Source organism: Apaloderma vittatum, unplaced genomic scaffold (assembly GCF_000703405.1).
Source record: "Apaloderma vittatum isolate BGI_N311 unplaced genomic scaffold, ASM70340v1 scaffold9511, whole genome shotgun sequence".
Taxonomy (NCBI): domain Eukaryota; kingdom Metazoa; phylum Chordata; class Aves; order Trogoniformes; family Trogonidae; genus Apaloderma; species Apaloderma vittatum.
This window is the reverse complement of record NW_009699587.1, coordinates 17,535-38,300: the sequence shown is the minus strand read 5'-3', so window position 1 is coordinate 38,300 and position 20,766 is coordinate 17,535. Positions and strand designations below refer to the sequence as shown.

Sequence of the window (20,766 nt, the reverse complement as noted above, 5' to 3'; positions counted from 1 at the left end):
GAAATGCTCTGCCGGGTCACATCAAAGGTGCATGTAGCTTGGTATCTTGGGAGTGGCAATAGGATGTGCTGTTTAGGCAGAGCATTCGAGTCTGACTGCTGAATTCAGTCTCTTCTTTTGTCTTCCTGTACCCTTCCTTTTCCTTAGCTCAATGAAATAAATAATAAGGAACCTAACACAAAAAATTACACATTTTTCCATTCAGTTGAGATTTCTCCACAAACCATGTGGGGATATTTACTTCAGTTGAAGATCATATGAGTAAAAACAACGCGGTTACTGCAAGTACTCCCTGGTATTAATTTAGAATTTCCAACTCTTTGTTTTCCCCAGCTTTTATTCTTTTCCTCAGAAATAGTAGTGCAGGAAGAAAGCGTACAAAAACAGTTATACAGAATTTTTTTTTGTCTGCATGTCTACCTAAGTTCAGTTTTTGCACATATGTAATCTTTACTTGCACGTGGGCATCGTGAAGAGCTTCACTTCGAGGTTATTGGCAAACTGCTCTTCTTTTTGTGCTCATAAGCATCTCCTTTCTTTCCAGGGGGATCCCAGAGTGTGTCCAACCTAGTTGTCCATGACAGAACCTTGGCAATTGATTATTTAGATCTCCTCCTGCCTTATGAATTAAAATGCTTGAGGTAGTTGTAAAGGAGTATTACATACAAGTTTTTGCAGTGTGGTCTAAATTGCTGCACTGTGCAAGTTTCTCTCTTCCTTTGGAAATCTGAAAATTCATCTCCTAGTTTGTAGAGTTCAACATGTTTTTAGAGGGTGACAAGAGATGTCATCCTGAAACAAAGGGCTTTCTTCAAATGCAGAATTCAAAGTGGATTGTTGAGTAGGAGGGAGTTGTAAACTCATGTTTAATATTGGTTCTGACTCATTATTAAGACATTTATTCAAAATGTGCTGGTTTTATTTTCCCTTCCTACACTCCAGAGGTTTCTAAACTCTTGGTAGATTTCCTGTACGTAAAGCACACACACAGGTAAAAAAAAAAAGCTTCTGGTGAAAGATTCTGCAGTTAGCTCAAAAGCTTAACTAATTATCAAAACCAGGTTTGGGGTTTTTGTTTATTTGGGTTTTTTTCCCCCCCCTCAGGTTAGCATCACTGATTATGTGGTGTTTGACCAGTGCAGTCTGTTCCAGACGATAATCCAGGCAACTCACACCGTGGCAACAGCAGCTCAGGCACCTGTGGAGAAGGTGGCTGATAAACTTCGAATGGCATTTTGGTCACAGCAGCTTCAGTGTCAACCCAGCCTCCTTGGAGTTAATGGCAGCGGAGTCTGGATCTCTTCGGGCAAAAATGAATTCCACGTGGCAAAGGGAAACTTAGTAGGTTGGTGTGCACTTACATCTAATGTTTTTAAGTTAAGAAAAATGAATAGGAGAAAGTAACTAACTACCATTCTGTCACCACAGTAATTATTCGTGGTGAGTCAGGGCAGCTTTAACAAACAATTCCATGTTTAAAAATTAAATTATTCTTTGGCATTTGGTCTTGAGTACTTTCCCATTTAAAGGGTAATATTTTTTTTCATGTAAAATTCATTATTTACAAGTGAATTAGGCACAAGTTACTCCATTTTGTACCTGCATTTGTCTCTTCTCTGGGGCGAGAAGGCAATCTGAAGTTATCGTACCTGTTATATCTGGCACGGTGGCATCTGGTTCGTGATCCGTGTGACTATGCAAAATAGTAATATTATTGTTTTACAGTGGTAATAGAAGATTTTTTTCTTCCTTGCATTTCTTAAAATAGAATTTTGATTTCATACATTTCTTTGACCAGGTAAACACTAAGAGCAGACCTAGAACATTGTCTGCTTAACCTTGTCACCAAATTGGTCTCCTGATAAAGACCGTTCATCATCTCCCTTTTCCTCCTTTTCTGCATTCCTAGTTTTCTCTGTTTTTATCTGTATATAAGTATAAATATATGTACGTGTCAGCAGGAGGTTTTCTCCCTCCCCCCCATTTACGTAGAAAATCCTGTCTGGATAGTGTTTAATGACTAATTGCAACAGAATTTCTTTAAAATTAAAACATTTTAAGTAATAACAAGTTTTAATAAAAAATTGAGTTTCATGCCCATACCACTTTGTTTTTTTCTTTCAAGGCACTTACTGGAATAATATTGTGCCTCGTGGTACTGCTTCTGCCACAAAATGGATTTTTGTATTGGCTTCCACAGCTTCATCTAAGGAAGGTTAGTGAATCAACAGTGCGGGCATATCATATCTGATTGCTAAAAAGAGTAGAATTGATAGTGTAAGTAATTAAATACCATAAATTGCTACAGATTTTGGGTGCCTTTTCTGTATTCAGGGAACTAAGATATTTAAAGCAAGATGAAAATATGTCTATAAAACTATGGGAGATTATAAAAAAAAGAAAGCTTATCGTTCACTCTGCCACCTTTGGTGTGGAGTGGCATCCAACAGAGAAATGAGTAGTCTTTTAGGAGCAGTAACTTCCTAAATTGCCATAGCAGGGATTGCTAGAATTTGTAATATGAAATCTTAGAGCATGCTTTGCTGGAATGCCTGTACTGTACAAGTACTTCTGTCAGTGCAGTTTTTTACTGATAAAATGTGCAATTTTGCTGCAAAAGCATGACCATGTTATGGAATTCAACTGCTAGTTACAGTACGTAGCAGTCACATTATCTAAGCACACTGGCTTTTTTGGCAAAAACGTGTGATTTAGAGCTGAAAAAGAATGCTGTTTCTCCAAAACAGTTATGAAGGATAAAGAAGAGCAAAAATGAAAGGAAGTGATAGTACACTGTTATGTATGTCTTCTCTCAGTTTCTTCGGATAAGATCACTTACTACTTACTTGATTTGAGAAAGAAGATATTTATGTGCTTAAATAAGGGTTTAGGATGTGTATTTCCCTTCAAAATCTTACCCTGTGGATATAGCCAAGAACCTTTAGTTTTGCCTTCAAATCTACCCATCAACTTTTCAAAAGAAGCAGGTGTGCAAACTTTCTCAGACTGGATTAGGGATGATTTTAATAACAGGAATGTCTCTTCTGCAGGAAGCTTTCTGTGGCTGTGCCAAAGCAACAAGGATCTGTTTTGTGTCAGTGATCAGAATCCTCAGTTTCGTCCTTCTACGGTACAGCTGCCGCCGGAGACTGAAATGGTGCACTACTCTGCCTGCCAGGATGCCATTTGGGGTTTGGATAGTCTTGGGCGGATATTTATCAGAACACTTTCGTCCAGCTGTCCAACAGGGATGCACTGGACAAAACTGGATCTCTCTCAACTGGGTATGACTTTTTTTTGGAGTTTATCTCTTAACTTTCTTCGCAGCCAGCCAATCTTTTCCTTCGAAGGTTTGCTGATATGGAGCATTCATTTACTGGATTAAATAGTATCTTATGATAATGGGCCTCACAGCAGAGGACTTTAAACAATCAGGAACAACTATGATTTTCAAACAGTGGTTTATTTAGCCTTTTACTGGAGGCAGCATGTGTAATGCTTGCCACATACTTTATATGTGTATGTGCATCTTACGGTTTTGTCAGCCCGAGACAACTCAGCCTGGCACTGCGCTGTCCAGGCCTGTCAGTAGCTTTAACTTGTCTAGTTCTTGTACTAGAGTAGCTGTAATCTTGTGGTCCCGGGCAGTTCCATACCCAAGGCCCTGAATTTTGTGGTTAAATGTGTTCTTAACAGAGTGGCCAAAGCTTCATTAGGACCCCGTCAAGGAAAAATTATGGTCCAAGAGTTGTGTCATCTCTAAGTGATGCAGCTGATAACACTCTTATGTTCAAATTTATACTAATCTAATGATCAAACATAATGTTAAGAACGTGCTGCTGGTTAACTGCTCTTTTTATTTGGTTAGGCGAAAGACCAAGATGGTTGATCGTGTTTTAATCCTTCAAATACCCTCGCGTTTTGGCCTTGGGGTAATAAGTCTACTTGTCAGCTTCATCAGTAATATTTCAATTAGATTTATTTCTTTTATTAGTCTCCATGCTAGATTCTTACCTTCACGCTAACCTGCACTCCTGTTTAAAGAGAAGATAAAAGAAATGGAGACTATGCACCCTTCTCACACCATTTTAAAAATAATTCAAATGTTTTGCAATTTTTCCATTTTTAATGGCGATGCTCATGACTTGTCTGAGAAGAGACAAGCAATTTTGACTTCAAGGTTAAGGAAAGGCAGACACAGCTGTCAGACTTTAAGCCTTATGTACAATTTTAGCATACGGTTTGTAATACTTCATGAAAAATTTTTTAAAATGTGCCTTTTAAATTTAATTGGACAGTTATATATCAGTTTTTCTAGACCTGATGCATTGGTTCCAAATCGCTAATTATACTGTAGTTTAAGCACTGCTTGATGCCTTTTACCTTCACTGACCTACAGGATACGTTTGTCTACACTCTTCTTCTCATGCCGCTTAGTAGAGCTTGAAACTTTTCTCATGATACTATTGCTTTCCAGCACTTCAGGTACTTTTTAACTGAAATAATGAATAACTTCTTGCTCTTGCCTGAAAACCTCAAAGCATTAGAGAAGGAAATCAGGGTAATTGGTGCTAGCTGACTGTATTATCTGGCTTGTGAACTTCAGCAGTTGGGAAGCCCAACCTTTACAGTCAGCTGTTGCTGTGAGCTTCGTGGCACATGGTGGTGGTATTGCAGAAATCTGGGGTGAGGAAATACTTCAGACACTCCACTTTTCCTGTCACTGTGGGTTAATACTTAAGTGTGAAAATGTTTTAGGCGTTCTTCCTCCAAGTAAGTTCATATGGTAGATCACTGCTGACAAGATAGTGCATCTTCATGGTTATAAGAGCCTTTCTTTGCTCTGATGGGGTAGAGGAAATTGGAGAATCATAAAATAGAATCATAGAACAGCTTTACCTGGAAAAGACCTTCAAAGTGTTAGAGTCCAACCTTTTCCTACCCCTGTGAACCCCTTTTCCTATCCACTAAACCATGTCCTTCCGTGCAACATCTACCCTTCTCTTAAACACCTCCAGGGATGGTGACTCAACCACCTCCCTGGGCAGCCTGTTCTGATCAGAGCTACTCATCAAGAGTATGTTCAAGTTTACTCCTGAAACATCACGACTGTAGTTTGGGGAGAGGGTGAGGAAAACAAGTTGCTGTGAAATGCAGTTCAGAATTCTGTGTGAAACTAGTGGCATTGCTAGTACTAATGTTGAAATATTCCTATTATGTTAGTAGTATCTTCCTGTTGCCTTTACACTATGTACTAGGAGTAGTATCTAGTAAACTGCTTTGATTAGAATTCTACTATCAGTATCAAGGTTTCTAAACACAGTAGAATGACCTTTAGGTCTCAACAATAAACAATGCCTCTGAATCATGCTACTTTGTCTGAACAGTAGGTGAATGTGGTTAGCATGACCTTCTCCTATGATAAAAGTGGGAGGAGGGAGAAACCCCAAAGCATTTACATAAGGGCTGCGCTTTTGAATATCAAATTGTACTGTAGACATAAATAATACTAGCTATGCCGAGTAGGTGATATGTGATTCCATGTTTGAGTGCTCTGATGCTTATTTGGATCAGACCATTTCAACAGCTGAGACATCATGTGACAAAGCCATTACCTCGAGTCATACTTTGTTAGAAGGTGTAATGAGGTTTCAAGTAAGATTTTGACTTTGTAGCTGAATGTCAAGCCCCTGCCTGCAGGCGAGAGTTGTTTTACATCTTAAGTAGAGGTTTCTGTGAATAATTTTGTCATTTGTTTTTAACCTGAAGCTGCATGATTAAATGAAATTTTGGGCTAAGATTAATTAAGTCAAATTTCTGTGATTCAGAAAGTTAATAATTTCAGTTAATGAGAAGGTCTGTTTACTCTCACAGCTACTTAAAAGATAAAACTGTGTAGTCCTCTTCCTTTTTTTTTACTCCCAGCACACCCTAATGACAGCGAATGTTGCCTTTTGCAGAAATAAATGCTTTAAACTTGCAGTCTGCGGGATAAAATTGCAACCCTGTCTTTAAGGGAATGCTGTATCTGATGCACTCTACAGAGATTTGTTGCCAGATTTCACATCACCGAAGAGAGAACTGTTACCAGGAATGGGGTATCCCAAGCAGCGCTGGCATGTTCAATCAACCCGCGAGGCCTATTTTTAGAGTCTGTGTTTTGGAGCCTGACCAGAGCATTCCTTCTGTAGTATGTCTGTACTGGTTGAGTCTCTCTTTCTGCAGAACATGTTTTCCATTACTTGTCATTGTGTGGTTCCAAGACTGGGAGAAAAAAAAAAAATTTTAAAAAATCAAACATTAGATATATTACATCACACGGCTATTTTAAAATGAATGTGAAAGAGTAAGAGTTCCAGTTGTCAGTTAACTAGCAGGTTTTTTTAATATAAAATATCAGCTATCCTTCTTTACTATCTTTGGAAGCTCTTAATAGCAAGATTGATGCGTTGGCAGCTTTGTTTTAATTGTGCAGACTTACATGGGATTAAAATACTGCTGCACTTTTGAAGTAGGTGCAGTTAATATGTACGGTGTTGAATATAAATGCATTTAAAAATCAGTTCCTTTATTTACAGGTGTGATACTGGTATGCTAATGCTGAAATGCATAATCCTATGCTCTGAAACTTAATTTTAAGTGCTCGGAACATTCGGAATGCTCTTTGCTAACTGTATTAACAGATCAACACCTTTAAAAGCCTCCAAGCACAGCCAGCTACAGAGAAAAGTTCACATTAGGTCATGTGAAAGTTTGTCTAGGCACTGATAGTATTTGTCACGGAATGTTTCCCTGCTTGAATTTGGTTATTTTAATAGCATATTTTTAGTGTTCTTTAGGAAATGCGGTATCCTATGACTAAAACATTTATTTTTTTATGTTTGAAAGAGAACTATCTTACATACACTACCTGTTGGTTTTATTCATTGTATCCAGTGATTTTTTTTTTCTTTCAGAATCTGTATTAACTTTTAATCATTTTTATGTGACTGTATTTACAGCTATGTTAATACAATCAAGTCTAAATAAAAGTTCTCATTATTAGCTGAATGTGAAAGGACAATGCCAGGTTGCTAATAGTCTCTTTGTTACTAGGTGCTGTAAAACTGATCAGCTTGACCTGTGGAAATCAGCATGTTTGGGCCTGTGACACCAGTGGTGGCATTTATTTCCGTGTAGGAACTCAACCTTTTAACCCAAGTTTGATGCTTCCTGCATGGATAATGATTGAGCCACCTATACAGGTAAAATGATTACAGTTCTTCATAAGCCAGTGGTTTAGCTCTATGCATTTGAAAAAGAGTAATTTTAATAGTCATGGAAAACAATGAAGTCAGGTTTTAAATGTGTTGCATAAAACTTTGTCCCACATGTTTGAATTCTCTCTCAAAAAGAAAAAAGGAGAAAAAAATCCTGGTGTAGAATGTACTGTGAATATGCTGCCTTAGCACCATATGTCATCCCAAATTCATCTAGATATTACAAATAATTTTTTTCCCTTCAAAAGTAGAAGGGTTTGCTTTCCTTTCTATCCTTAATGACAGTTTGCTCCCCCTGTAGCACAGCAGCCTTATAGGTATGTAGCAGAACGCAGCCTTGAACCATGTGCTGAGTATCTGCTGTGTGGCAGCCTGGAGGCTGGATGGGCAAAGGGAGCACAGCAGGGGGTGTGGGAAGGCTCTACTCGAGTGGCACAGTGCTGAAGTGCTTGCCTCCTTCTTCCTTTATCCTCGCTCTTTTGAGCCTGGGATACTTGCCAGAGTGCTGTGCTGTGGATTTGGGGACTTTCCTTATCCATCGGTTGGTAAGCGTGCAGTACAGTTGCAGTTCCTCCTTGTTCCTGGAATGGGCAAACTTCGTATCCTTTCTGCCTGCCAGCAGGGAGGATGAGAGTGGAAAAAAGCCTCCTAAAATACCCTGGGAGCACTTATTTCTTATTGCACAGAATGGACAAAATATCTTTCTCTAGTATCTGGTTTCTTTTTTAATCTCTCCCTAAGTCTCAGTGCTTGCTTTCATTTCTGCTCTAATAGTTTGCGAGTTAAACTAGGAAATGGGAGTAATTCTGTGTCGTGGGCTGGGACTGCTGTAATGGAGCTGACCTCTGACTACTGATTTCATTCTTTGCTCTTTGGCATGAAATCATTTGAACTGACTCTGCTGATCTAGCACAGTAGCACTGGATGTGTTTGCATACTTGATGTACAATTTAGAATGTTACAGAATTCCTCCTGAGGATTTTGAAATGTGTGGTGCTTTTGAAAGGTCGTATTAAGAAATAAGAGTAAATTTGTGGTGGTGGAGTTGCAGTGGTTTATTTGTTTTTTACATAATTCACTTTTAGGTCTGCTTATCTCATCAGCTAATTACTGGCTCCTTCTGTGAGTCCTCAGAATATAAGAGCAAAGAAGGGCGGGGAAACAGGGAAATGAAACTGCAAATTTGCATCCTGTCATCACAGCACTGGTTAGACTTGTTCTGTGCTGGGAATGTGATCAGTCAGACTTGGAGAAACCGTACCTTGTTTTGCAGAAGAGCAGAACGGACTGATAAATAAGTACTGATATCACTTGCAACAAGGGCTAGATTACACTGCTTGTTCTTTGGGTGCTGCAAGTGGGTCTTTCTGGTGTAATCTAGAAGAGACAAAATTTTCCTGCTAACAGTGGGTAGGGCAGCAGGAAAAGGAGAGCGAGGATACAAGTGATTATGTCTTCCCTAAGAGCAGTTTCCTTAAAAAGTGGGGAAAACACATTCCAAGATATCTTCCACTTGAACTGAGTTTGCCAAGAGACAGAGGATTAAACTTGTGTAGTATCTTCTTACCAGAGATTTGCCTATCTGGGAAAATAGCCCCAAAAGCTGTTTCTCTACACTGATTTTCTCTACTCCTCCATTTGAAGTAGATTAGGCTACTCAATGCTTATGTGTTTACAAGGAATTGAGATTTTCTGTGGCTCGTTATTTAGCAGTAACTTCCTAACATAGGAAGATTTTAAATGGACAAGGTTGAAAATCAAATTATTTCCTATTAGCTTATCGAGGAAGCTGGATGATGGTGCCTTCCAAAAACGATAACCTCCTGATAGCCAGAGCAGTGTCATTCTCTTTCCTGTTATCTTGCCAACTCCTGACATTGCAAATTGAGTGAGTCAATATGAAAGGGCAAAAATTCAAACATTGCTTACAGAGAAGATGAAAACTCGTGGGTTACATGCTCGTTTTGAGACAACTCCAGCATGTTAAGGCAAGTCATTAAAGTACTGAAGGCACAGCCCGTCATGCTTTTAAAAAGGCTTAATGCAAAATAAGAAAACGTGAACTTCAGAATGATTTTCAAATGCAACTTAGTGCTCAGATAACAAATGCAATGTGATGGCTGAAAGCTGGACTATTCTGTGAACACTGTTTGCATTATTAGCAGCACGTTACTGTCCTTAATTGACAAAGTTCATGCTATGTATCTTCAGGACAACAGAAATATTGTAAGAAAAATATGTGAACAATTCAGTGATTTTTCTGTTTGAAGAAGGAAATCAAAATTGCCTTTCACTTGCTTTAAGTACAGGAGCATTCTCAAATAACGTAATTTAAAACCAACTGTGGATATTTCATTCCCCAGTAAATGTCAGAGCAAATATGACTTGCCATATCCCAGATCTCATGACTCATGAGCAGCTTGTGAGCAGCTACAGACTCTGCTTTTATGGTATCACTTCTCATTAAAGGAGTGCTCTAATTGCACAGCTTCCATCTTTGCACAACTTCAGAAAGGTATTCAGAGACAATAGTTGTGGTGAGATTTTACTCATGCTAAAATCAGTGAATATCAGTGAAATACAGTTTAAGTTTGGTCTTTGCTCTGTGATGCTGTATTTTATTTTTTTAGTCTAGACTAAAAACATTCTTGTTTTTTACTCTTCCCTTAGTAGCTCCCTATTGCAGTATCTCTTAAGATGGCAACTAACAATTTATGGTCTCTGCCCTCTGTCTTGATTGTATCCAACACTTCAGAAGTGATTGATAACATCATTACAGTATCTTGAGGAGTAGTAGATTATATGTAGTTCTTTTCTGTGCCTCATCCATTCTGTTCTGCAGTCTTAGAAGTAAAAATATTTATGTAGTTAAGCCGCTTTTTGGAAGCTGCTTTAAGGACATCGACAAACCTGATCAAAATTCTTTGATGAAATTATTTTAGTTTAGGAAATAGAAAATGTTTTCCATCCTGTTGTTAATATACAGGGTAAAACTATTATCTGCCATAGCATACCTTGGTATACATTAAATTTATATTTTTTTTAAATGAGCAGGAAATACAATTGTTATTTACGTAGAAAGTATAGAGTATGTTTCTATATGCGTGTGCATGTATATTTACAAATATTTAATGCTTTTCAGATTTCTAGCCTGAAGGAATAATAATTCAAATGAAATACTAAATCAATATAACAAAAAAGTCTAATCTGGGTGATTATGAAGTAGAAGTTGATAAAAAGTTAAAAATCATCACATTACTTTAAAAGATTGCCAGAAGTTGAATGCTTGTTTGAAGAGAATTCTTTCAACATTTCAGCTTCAATTTTTGGCACCTTCTGAAAAAGACGTGGAGACAAAACCCGATTTTGAGAAGGGCTAACTTCCTACAAGCAATTCTTAACATAAAAAGTGGCCTTACGAACCATCTTCTCAGATTTACATTAGGGGATCTATCAGATAAGGAGAACTTTATTTAAGAGGATTAAAAGAAACAAAGATCAGGACAAGTATTTGTAATGAATGAGCAGTCATCTGTTGCTTGTACACAATCAACCTTACTCTAAAAATAGATTAAACCATTTTTATTAATTTCCATTTGCGGAATTGCTACTCCTTGCCCTTTTGTAACCAAATGTTGTGGAGAATAGGGTTGAAAAAACAATCTTGTTAAATCGAGAGGTCTGTTTAAATACCCATATAGCTTGTCCAAACTGTGGAGTAGAAGGGGTTTGTTTAAGGAAATGTTTGCTCTTTGGTTACTGTATAAAGCTTTCATTGATCCTTTGTAGTTCCTAGGGTTGTAGCAGAAGGGTACTGCTTTACTTAGTTTGGCATAAAATGGTCTCTTGCAGTGTGTGCATTTCAAGTCAGAGAAACTTTTGGTTTACTCTTCTTCCCATAAATGACCTAGTAATTGTTTCTTTATATCTTAAGCTTGATATCATAGGTAAGAGAAGGTAGCTAAACTTCTTCCTGATTTAGGGGGATTGTTTTTTTCTTACACACACAAAAAAAATTACGGCTGTTCATGCTTTCACTGTCATTCAAAAATTTTTCAAAGTATGAAACAAATGATAGTTAAAAATATCACTTGAAATTTAGGAAATTTGTCTGTTCTGCAAAACCTATACGCACTGGATGGCATTTCTTTTCAGTACCTTCCTTTTCTTAATCTATATTCAGTTTAAGGAGGCTGGTTCTGCTGTATGGATGAGTGATGACTTTATAGAAATGGTTGTCATATCTTTGTTTCATTTCTTGCCTTTAAATAAAATTCTGCTTACCTTACAGAACACTTAATGCAAAACTGGAGTCATTCTTCCTCTGTCGTCTGCCTAGCCTTTGCATTTTTCAGTGAGATTTCTATCATTATTGTTACTGTTAAGGCCAGTTTTGTGTTAAGTGGTACTTACAGGAGGAAGCGATGAGCACTCCTCAAGATCAGATTTTGCCATTGCGTCTATTTTGGTAGATGCCAAAATCAAAGCTGAAATGTAGGAACAGTTTGTTTGAAGTGACCTTCAAGATTGGATATTTGGATGGGGAGGGTTTGGGTTTTTTTTTGTTGAAAATGCCTCATGACTTCTAGCATAGAATCATCCATGTTGATTTTGGTCATACCGGCCATAGAAAACTGTTCTTTCTAATGCAGAATCCACCCAACTCTTTTCATAGAATCATTCAGGTTGGAAAAGACCCTTGGGATCATTGAGTCCAACCATTAACCCTACACTACATGTTCACCCCTAAACCATATCCCCCAACACCACATCTAAACCACCTTTAAACACATCCAGGGATGGTGACTCAACCACCGCCCTGGGCAGCCTGTTCCAATGTTGACTACTCCTTCTGTGAAAAATGTTTTCCTAATGTCCAGTCTAAACCTGCCTTGTTGCACTTTGAAGCCGTTCCCTATTGTTCTATCGCTAATTACCTGTGAGAAGACACCAGCACCAAGCTCTCTAAAATGTCCTTTCAGGTAGTTGTAGAGAGTGATAAGGTCTCCCCTCAGCCTCCTCTTTTTCAGACTAAACAACCCCAGCTCCTTCAGTCGTTCTTCTTAAGATTTATTCTTCAGGCCCTTCACCAGCTTCACTGGCCTCCTCTGCGCTTGCTCCAGCACCTCGCGATCTCTCTTGTATTGGGGTGCCCAAAACTGGGCACAATACTCAAGGTGTGGCCTCACCAGTGCTGAGGACAGGCAAACAATTACCTCTCTTTTTTTTCAAGTCTGATTGTTTTCACTAGCACAGACTAGCTTGCGTTACCTCGCTGTTACACAGATATCTTTGAGTTGCCGTGAGTCCTACTTCAGAGTGCTAAGATGAGATGCAGAGAATGTATCTCTCATTAGACCAGTTCTGCTTAGATTGGAGAGGTAATGCACTCCTTAAGCCCTCTGGTTATCTACAGACCAAATGGGCTGATCTGTTGTTCCGTGTATCTTTACTCATGTGAGGCCACCTGAAGACGTTAATAGGGAGAGGATTTTCCTGGAGGACTGCCCTTTTTCAGGATGACTACCACTTTGGTAGTAGTAAGAGTAGCTGTGTCGAAGTGGGTTGCAAAGAGGCATAGATCAAAGTTCCTACAGCAGCGTATTTTGCTTAGCTGACTTAGAATGCTACCATGTTTAAGTTCAAATGTGTACTACTCTTCACAGGCGTGCCTTTCTGAAGAAGTAGGGAGTTGCATAAAAGGTGCTTTAGATACTGGAAAAAATGCAATTCCAGCATTTTTACTAACGTTGCCTCATGCCTATTCCATTGCTCAGTTCAGTGCTTATTATTTGCCTTTTTGTTGCTAGTTAAGAAAACTGCTGTTACTCTATTTCACTGTATTTTTCTGCTTTGGAATTTTAGCCTTGTGGTATTTGTTTCAAGGCGTTGCTATTGGCCACGTTCAGAAAAGCATGAGTGTAGCCTGTTGCGTTAGATAGCAAGTTCTATCAGCACCAGAAGCTTCCTATCACAAAAAGTGAACAAAATGAGATCCACCCAGAAGACTGAGTAGGTGATCCTTCTATATCCTCTTGAAATACGATCTCAAGGTGGTTTATTTGCTTTTTGACCAGACTAGCTTGCACTGAAAACAAAAATTGTAGGAAGGAGAACTTTCCATGTTCATATTTTCTTTTGTTCTGTACTGGAAACATCCTCACGTCTGCCCTCTTCCAGTGTGCCCATATTTTGGTTAGCCAACACAGAGTTGTATGTGTAACTATTTTTCAGAGAGATTAAGAAATGTATGTAACAATCAGTTGAGTAAATAAAGTAACTGCATTTACCACTATTGAGCTTTGAGAGTATTTTCAGAATTATTCTACTGAAAAATAAAAATGTAATGGTGTAAAAATTCATGGGTAAAGGATACATGTCTTGATTTAGCAGACATGTGCCTTGGTTTCAGTAGCACTGTTTGTGTGCTTGCAGTAGTGATAGCCCAAAGTATTTAATAAATAGGAGTCCTTGAACGGTGATTTTGAGAGACAGTCATAAAAATTTACTTGTGCTAGTATAAACCAAGAGGTTTGGGGATTTTCTTGTTTCATTTAATTTTCATTAAAGCCATGTCTGCATTAGACAGAGGAGGCTGGGACTATATAATCTAGCAAATAGATCTTCTGTTTGGGAAGCAGTGACCTCATTTCTGATCCCAACCCCTGGAGTACTACTGTTTTTATCTGATAGTTTAACGCATTGCGCAGCCTTATAGTGAGGGGCTATGCTTCACCTGGGACAGTACTTAGGCTGGAGCTTTAGCACTAGGTGAGTAGTGCTGGGTGAGCAGCAGTTGTTGCATCCTGAGCGCATTCCCAGTGTTCCTGTGGCTCATGGGATGTGCTTTGGATCCTGACAGATTGTGAATTTTCAGAATTGGTCAACATGTGTTGGGTTTTATTTCTATTTTAGTTTATTTTTACCCCTTCCCTGAGTTCATGGGGTTTTCTTTTACAGCAGTTTTGAGTTGTGGGGTTTTTTTACCATCTGATTACTTAAATGAATAGTAGCATGTAAAGGTTCTATGCATTTGTTCCTAAAGCAGTGCAGTAATGAAATGGGAATTTCTGTTACTGTCAAAGCTGTGCGGCCTTTTTGTCACAGATGTGTTAGACATTAAAAAGCAAAATGGCAGGAAAAAAGCAACATTTAAAAAACTGTTTAAAATTGTCAGAGTAAAGCAGAGCTGACACTGAAGTTAAAAATGCCAAGGGTGTTTCTATAGAAAAATGCTTGACCTTCCTTGGTAAGGAATCTAAGTTTCAAAAACCAGAGAGGTACACTTTACTGGCATACCCTGTGTGAGAGAATGTTTTACTGATGCTCGTTAAAGGTGTATTTTTAAAAACAAAACAAAAAAAAAAATGCCTTGGTTACTCAGAGCTTTGCTTACACAAGGTTTTTATTACCTTGTGCTAAATTATGTTCTGTTTCATGGGAGGTTTTTGCCCATAGTGTTTATTTAGCATACATTATTGCAAAAACTTAGTTGTTCTTGTCCTGGGCATTCGGAAATACTTGTAGTTGTAATTACAGTTTATAATCTTGTACACTACAGTGTATAAGCTTAAGTATGAGACAGTGTGGCCGGAAGACACTTGGGCAAACTTGAGTAGACCCTTAGTTTGCATGGTCTTTAAAGTGACTGCATTAAATTTTAGGGGTTTTTTTTTGTACTTGCTTGTAAGGAACAGTTGTACTAAATATTTAGCAAGTTATTTTATGGTTCTGTAGAGCTCTATCACGCCAAATAGTCGCATGAGTTTGGTATGACCTTTTCTAGGATTTGATGCCATATGTTGTAATCTTTTCCATGTTTCTACAAGAAAAATCCTTCGAATAAAAACAATGAAGAGTCAACAAGAGAGAGATCAAGGATTGACTGCTTGGCTTTGTCTTTTCTTTCTGATCTGAGCTAGCTGTAATCTGGAGATGCCCTCATCTGTTTATTCACTAAAGGCAGAAACTGGGAGAAAGGGCCATATTGTTGTTCTTAAGGCTTCTGAGGAAAATAGTGCTCGAGTTTTTCAGCCAATAAATAATACTATTTTTCTGACAATTCAAAGGCAGCATTACTGAAGAACGCGTGGCTTCCAGGAAGACTAAACATAGATTCGTCTCTCTTGCTCCTAATATATTGCCTTGAACTTCTCTGCAGAGGAGAAAAAGGGGAACTTATTGTAGCAAGCTGTTCTCCTCAGAAGGCTGAGTGCAAAAAGTTCTGGTCAACACTGATCTTACATTGCTCGTGCCTTCTTGATACGTGTAATGCTCAAAGTGCTTCACAACCTTCATTCAAATGGAACTCAATATGCAAATAATTAGGCCTGTATTAGGGGAGGATGTCTCAAAGTTGCATTTGTTGTTTGTTGTACTAGTTAATGGGGTCTGGATGTCTGTTAGCCATGAAAATAGTCAGATTAGTCTGATACACAGCTGATGCTCAACAGTGTGAGAAGCATCACTGATCTGACCACCTTACAGCCTGGACCACCTGGAGGTGCTTCTGATTTGTCTTTTGAAGGTGAGGAGGATACTTATGCTGCTAATATGTTATGTTTAGTCTTCCTCATTCCGGCTATTTACAGCAGAACAGAGATGGTGGAGGTCTGCTGATACGTGAGCTCTGTGCTCCTGAAAAGTGACATGGAAAACGTTCTGATGATGCCTTTTCTGTGCATGTATGTTTGTCCTTTCCATCTTGACAAGGAAGTTGAACCACTGGGGTTTGAGTTCGGCTGTGACTGAAGTAGTTGAAATAAGATGAAACTTTTTAGTTGTGGAGTGGGGGTGTGGGGAAAGGCGTTAGTTTTTACTTTGGGTTTTGCTTGATACTATTGTTTAAATGAAGTTCTGACACTGAAGTCTATAAACAGAGTTTAGTCTGTTGACATCTGAGGAGGAAGTCTGAGAGACTTTAAAATTCCAAACTCTTCAGTAACTTATGTGATGTATTTTGCAGTCAAGGTATATAAATCTCCTGAATGCTATTGGAAGTTAAACCAGCTGAGAAAAGGCTATGCTGAAATAATTTATTAATTTTCATAGTTATCAGCAGACTTATCAATTTGCACAGATAACTCTCTTTACTGCTATGAGAGAACTCTATTTAATCTTTAACTGCAGCTGTAGAAATCTATTATATAGATTGTTATAGGTTAGGATTGGGTTCTTTCTGCAATACAGCAGTTGAATAGCAGTTTGAAAGTAGCTAGGCAGTTACATATTCTAGGTAGTCAACACTCTTGAAGACCATTAGTGTCATCCTGTAAGTTTTCAAACTGCAACCGTTGTGAATTTACCAGAGCAAAAACGCTTTATCAAAAATCCTCTAACAGCCTCAAATTTCTAATGACAAGCAGGTGCCTAAAGAGACCATGAACGTAAGCAGATACTCTGTCAAAGGCCTTGCAGTCTGAGTAGACAGGGTTATCTGGTGATGCAAGTTGAACTTGGTTATGGCTGGGTCAGACACGCGTTAGCACGGGAATTTTAAAAGCAAAACCAAAGCAGGTAACTGTTACGTGCACAGAAGGCCTGGCTGGGACTGACTTGTGTGTTTATATATACGTGCACATTATGCTTCTGTGTTCCTAAGCTTATATAGGCAAGGAACTGCTTGCTCTTCTATTTATCACCCTGGAAATTCAGCTTATGCTTATGAGGCTAAAGCAAGAAATGCACTGCTGCTTCGTGAGGTGATGATGTATTTCAGGGCATCTTACTGTCTTCTTCAGTGGCTTCTTCAGGCTGATGTGGAGGAAAAACTTTTTTCCTTATTTTTACCTACATTTTATTTAAAGTGTATGTTTTGCCGGATATTTGCATTGCGTAAACCCGTTGGCTGATATATTTTGTTACAAAATCACCATCTTTATGAGGTCCATGAAATGCTGCGGTTGGTAACACTTGATTTTAAACAGTGGTTAAGGTAAATTTCCAAAGAAGCAGGTAGAAGAGTTGCCAGGGAGCAGAAGGGGAAACGTGTTTCACTTGGATTTGCCAGCAGGTCGTGGTGTGGATGCTCTCCTGCAGGTGTGGCTGCTCCAGTGCCGCAGTGGGCTGCGGTGAGGTCCATGGTCGTGTTCCTGTAGGACGGAGAACAGCCGAGGCAGCACATCACCATTTCATTGCACAGAGGAGACGTTCAGACTATAAAAATGTCCTGCTTGTATATGTTTAGAAACAAAATGTGGTTAGTTATAGAATCATAGAACCGTTTCAGTTGGAAGAGACCTTCAGGATCATTAAGTCCAGCTTCTCCTAGCCCTATCAACACCACTAAACCATACCTCTCAGCGCATCATCTACCCATCTCTTAGACACCTCCAGGCATGGCGACTCAAGCACCTCCCTGGGCAGGCTGCTCCAATGCTTGACAACCCCTCCAGTAAAGAAATTCTTCCTAATATTATGTTAGGAAAACTGTCAAGAAGGCAAGAGGAAAATACTACACTTCATGTATTTCAGTGGAAGAGTTCCCTCTTCAACTTACGATTAAAACTGTGCGTGATGGGAATGACAGCGGTTAGGCAAAGAATTATATTATTATAGGCTCAGATGCTGAACACTGAATATGACTATCTATCAGTAACTTTGGGTGGCATTCGTTCGTGTTTCTTTGATATATATAAGAAGGGACTGACTTTTCTGAAAATCGGTGATTTTGTACGCAACAACGAATGTCAATTACACTTCTTCCTGTCTTTAGTATCTGGTAAATATTTTGCTTCTCTTGCCTACTTCTGTGAAGAACAAGTGATACAATAGTACAAAGGAACAGTTGTACAAATTTTAAATACTGTGCTTAATTTTTATAGCCAGTAGGAATCAACTTGGTGAGCATTCATTCAAGTCCAAATGATCAGATGTTGTGGGCAATTGATAGCAAATGGAATGTCCATGTACGAGTTGGAATTACAGATGAAATGCCTGTAGGCACTGACTGGGAGCATGTACCAGGTAAAAATCAATGCATCGGTTCCTTATTTTTTCTGTCATTTTCTTAGTGGTTTGATCTGGTTTGATTTTCTGTTGCTTTTTAATTGAATAGCAATGCTTAAATCAAAGTTTTCTTAGCTATCAAGCATGCTCATTTATAGGAACACAGTAAAGTATTTGATAAGGGGTTTCTTTTAAAGAGGATCTCAGTTTTACTTGAGAGCTGGAAGTAGTTAACTGACGAGAAATCTGATTTATTTTTTTTTATTAATTTCTGTTGTGCATTATTTTAGGCTGCTACCACAAAACAAGTGGCCCATTTCCCTTTCAGTTAGAAGTAAAGCAGCATTCCTGAGCAATAGGAGACTACTGTGCTGTGTGAAGTTTTGTATTTAAATGTGATATGACATGGGGTTCCTATCTAGATTTTGCTAACAAAGACCTGAATGCTACTTTGCGCATCTTTCTATTAATCCTGCATGCTGGGTGCATTCTAGATTAGGTAATGACATTTTTGCCTTGCCTGTAAATGAAACTAAATTTTAGTTATTTTTTTCTAAATAACTGCATTGATGCTGTCTGCTTTTTAAAAATTCTTCTCCGCATAAATACATAGCATTTAGTTTTGGAGTACTTATTTTCTTCTGAGGAGGAAAAAAATATCTGTGATATTAACCGTTTTTAGCCAAACTAAATTTATAACTGTTGGATTATTCCCCATGTGGTAGTAAAATATGGTGGATGCCCCAAAAGCATGTTATGAAGGTCATGAAGGTCCTCGAATTGGTTTTTGCTTGTGGCTGTGGCCACATAATAAAACATATGCACAGCATGATATCCTTATGATCAATAGATGCTGTGAGTATCAAGCTGCAATTAAAAAGCTTTTTTTGTTTGCCAGTGCTTTGTGTGCTGCAAGTGGCCTACTTTCTAAAGTTCTGCTTACACAGGCCCAGAAGCTCGGATTTGAATAGCACCTCCTCTGTTCAGCTCCCTTGGAAATACGTAGTCCTAAATTGTCTTCTTGCCAGTCCTTTCTTGGAAAGACTCACGGAAGACTAGGTATTTCTTTGTGAGCATTTTATAATGGAGAATTCTTCTCTAGTGTTACGATAAGAAGATGCAAAAACTCTTACAGTATTGCCATCTTCTCTTAATACACTTTTCTGCGAGTGTATTTAATATATGAGAAAGCTTGTGATCAGTTTCTCTTCATTCCTAATTATATCTTTAGGTTTGCAAGCTTGCCAGCTGGCTATAAGTACCAGGACCGTTTGGGCACGCTGTCCAAACGGAGATGTAGCTCGTCGATATGGCATTACTGACAAGAATCCAGCAGGAGACTACTGGAAGAAGATTCCTGGGAACGTCTCACGTTTAACAGGCAAGTTGGCTCCGCACGGCAGCCCAAAAGACTGCAAGGTCTGCTTTGACTTCTGCCTTATGGTGCTCAAGCTGACCATGTGCAGGGAGAGCTGCATTCTCCAAATGCTTTCTTGACTGTGAGAGTTTCACCAAGGGTGCTCTTGTCACATTGGTAAACACTGTCTCTTGTGTATAACTAGAAAAATAGATGTAAGTATTATTTATTTAATGTTTGTAGTTGGAACCTAGTACCTTAATTAAAAGATGGATAATTTATGCTTTGCAGTGACTCCTTTAGATGAACTGTGGGCGATCAGTACTTCAGGATCCCTTCTCCAGCGCCTCACTAAGACCTTTAGCCATTCCCATAATTTGCAGAAAAGTAACGACACTTCTGTTCTTCACCCTGATGATTTTGAAGATGAATGGGAAGTGATATGAAGTCTCTCAAGTTTGTGAAGTAGTGAAGAAAAAAAAACCACCAAACAGGAGGACAGAGTTTTTGTAATGTATATACAGAATGTTGGATCTAAAAGCCACTTGTATTGGACCTGTGATAAGAGCACTTTTATATTGAAAAACTGACCTGTTAAATAACCCCCAAGCTGTGAGTTCTGATGTTTGTTCCACTGTCTTTTAGGAGACTCTTTAGGTGTGGCATACTACAATTGTTATACCGTACTACTGTAGAACCTCCTTTGGAAATATAACTCTTAATTTAATCTTGCTAGCAATGGAAGTGACTACTTCACAAGAGCATGCACACTAATACACGTGTACTTACTTTGAGAAGGAATTCTGTTGCATTAAATATTTCTCTACAGCAGAAGCATTAAGCATTTCTTAATTTCTTCTTGTACTTGGAACTCTGAACTGATGGGAACGCTCTCCAGCTATTGTACATATATTAAGAATTATTTTCCCTTGCAGGATGGAAGAAAATGTGGCAAAGTATTTCTTAGTAACATCTCAGAACATTGTGATTGCACAGCATTGGTGTTGAAATTAACTTCATTTCCATATAAATATCTGCAAGGCTTATGCTAACCTTCCATTTCTAGAAATTTGTTCATAATTTGGCTTCATTCACAAGGGAGAAGTTTGGATTACACCTAGTATTAGGGGGACTTTTGCTGATTTCACACAGCCATCAGGGAGCTGACAGATTTTTGGGGTGTAAGTCCCACTTTTGAATGCA

At 38.5% G+C, this 20,766-nt stretch overlaps 1 protein-coding gene across 1 annotated transcript in view; it reads left to right on the top strand.

Annotated features, from left to right (window-relative positions):
- TECPR2 (tectonin beta-propeller repeat containing 2) overlaps window positions 1–20,420 on the top strand; it is a 36,014-nt gene extending 15,594 nt beyond the window's left edge. Inside the window, exons 13-19 of the mRNA XM_009878440.1 lie at window positions 1,105–1,345; window positions 2,126–2,215; window positions 3,051–3,284; window positions 7,096–7,244; window positions 18,083–18,224; window positions 19,438–19,587; window positions 19,855–20,420. Of these exons, the coding sequence (XP_009876742.1) occupies window positions 1,105–1,345; window positions 2,126–2,215; window positions 3,051–3,284; window positions 7,096–7,244; window positions 18,083–18,224; window positions 19,438–19,587; window positions 19,855–20,009 (1,161 nt within the window). The 3' untranslated portion in view covers window positions 20,010–20,420. The remainder of the gene's footprint in view (window positions 1–1,104; window positions 1,346–2,125; window positions 2,216–3,050; window positions 3,285–7,095; window positions 7,245–18,082; window positions 18,225–19,437; window positions 19,588–19,854) is intronic.
- Window positions 20,421–20,766: the final 346 nt, after the last annotated feature.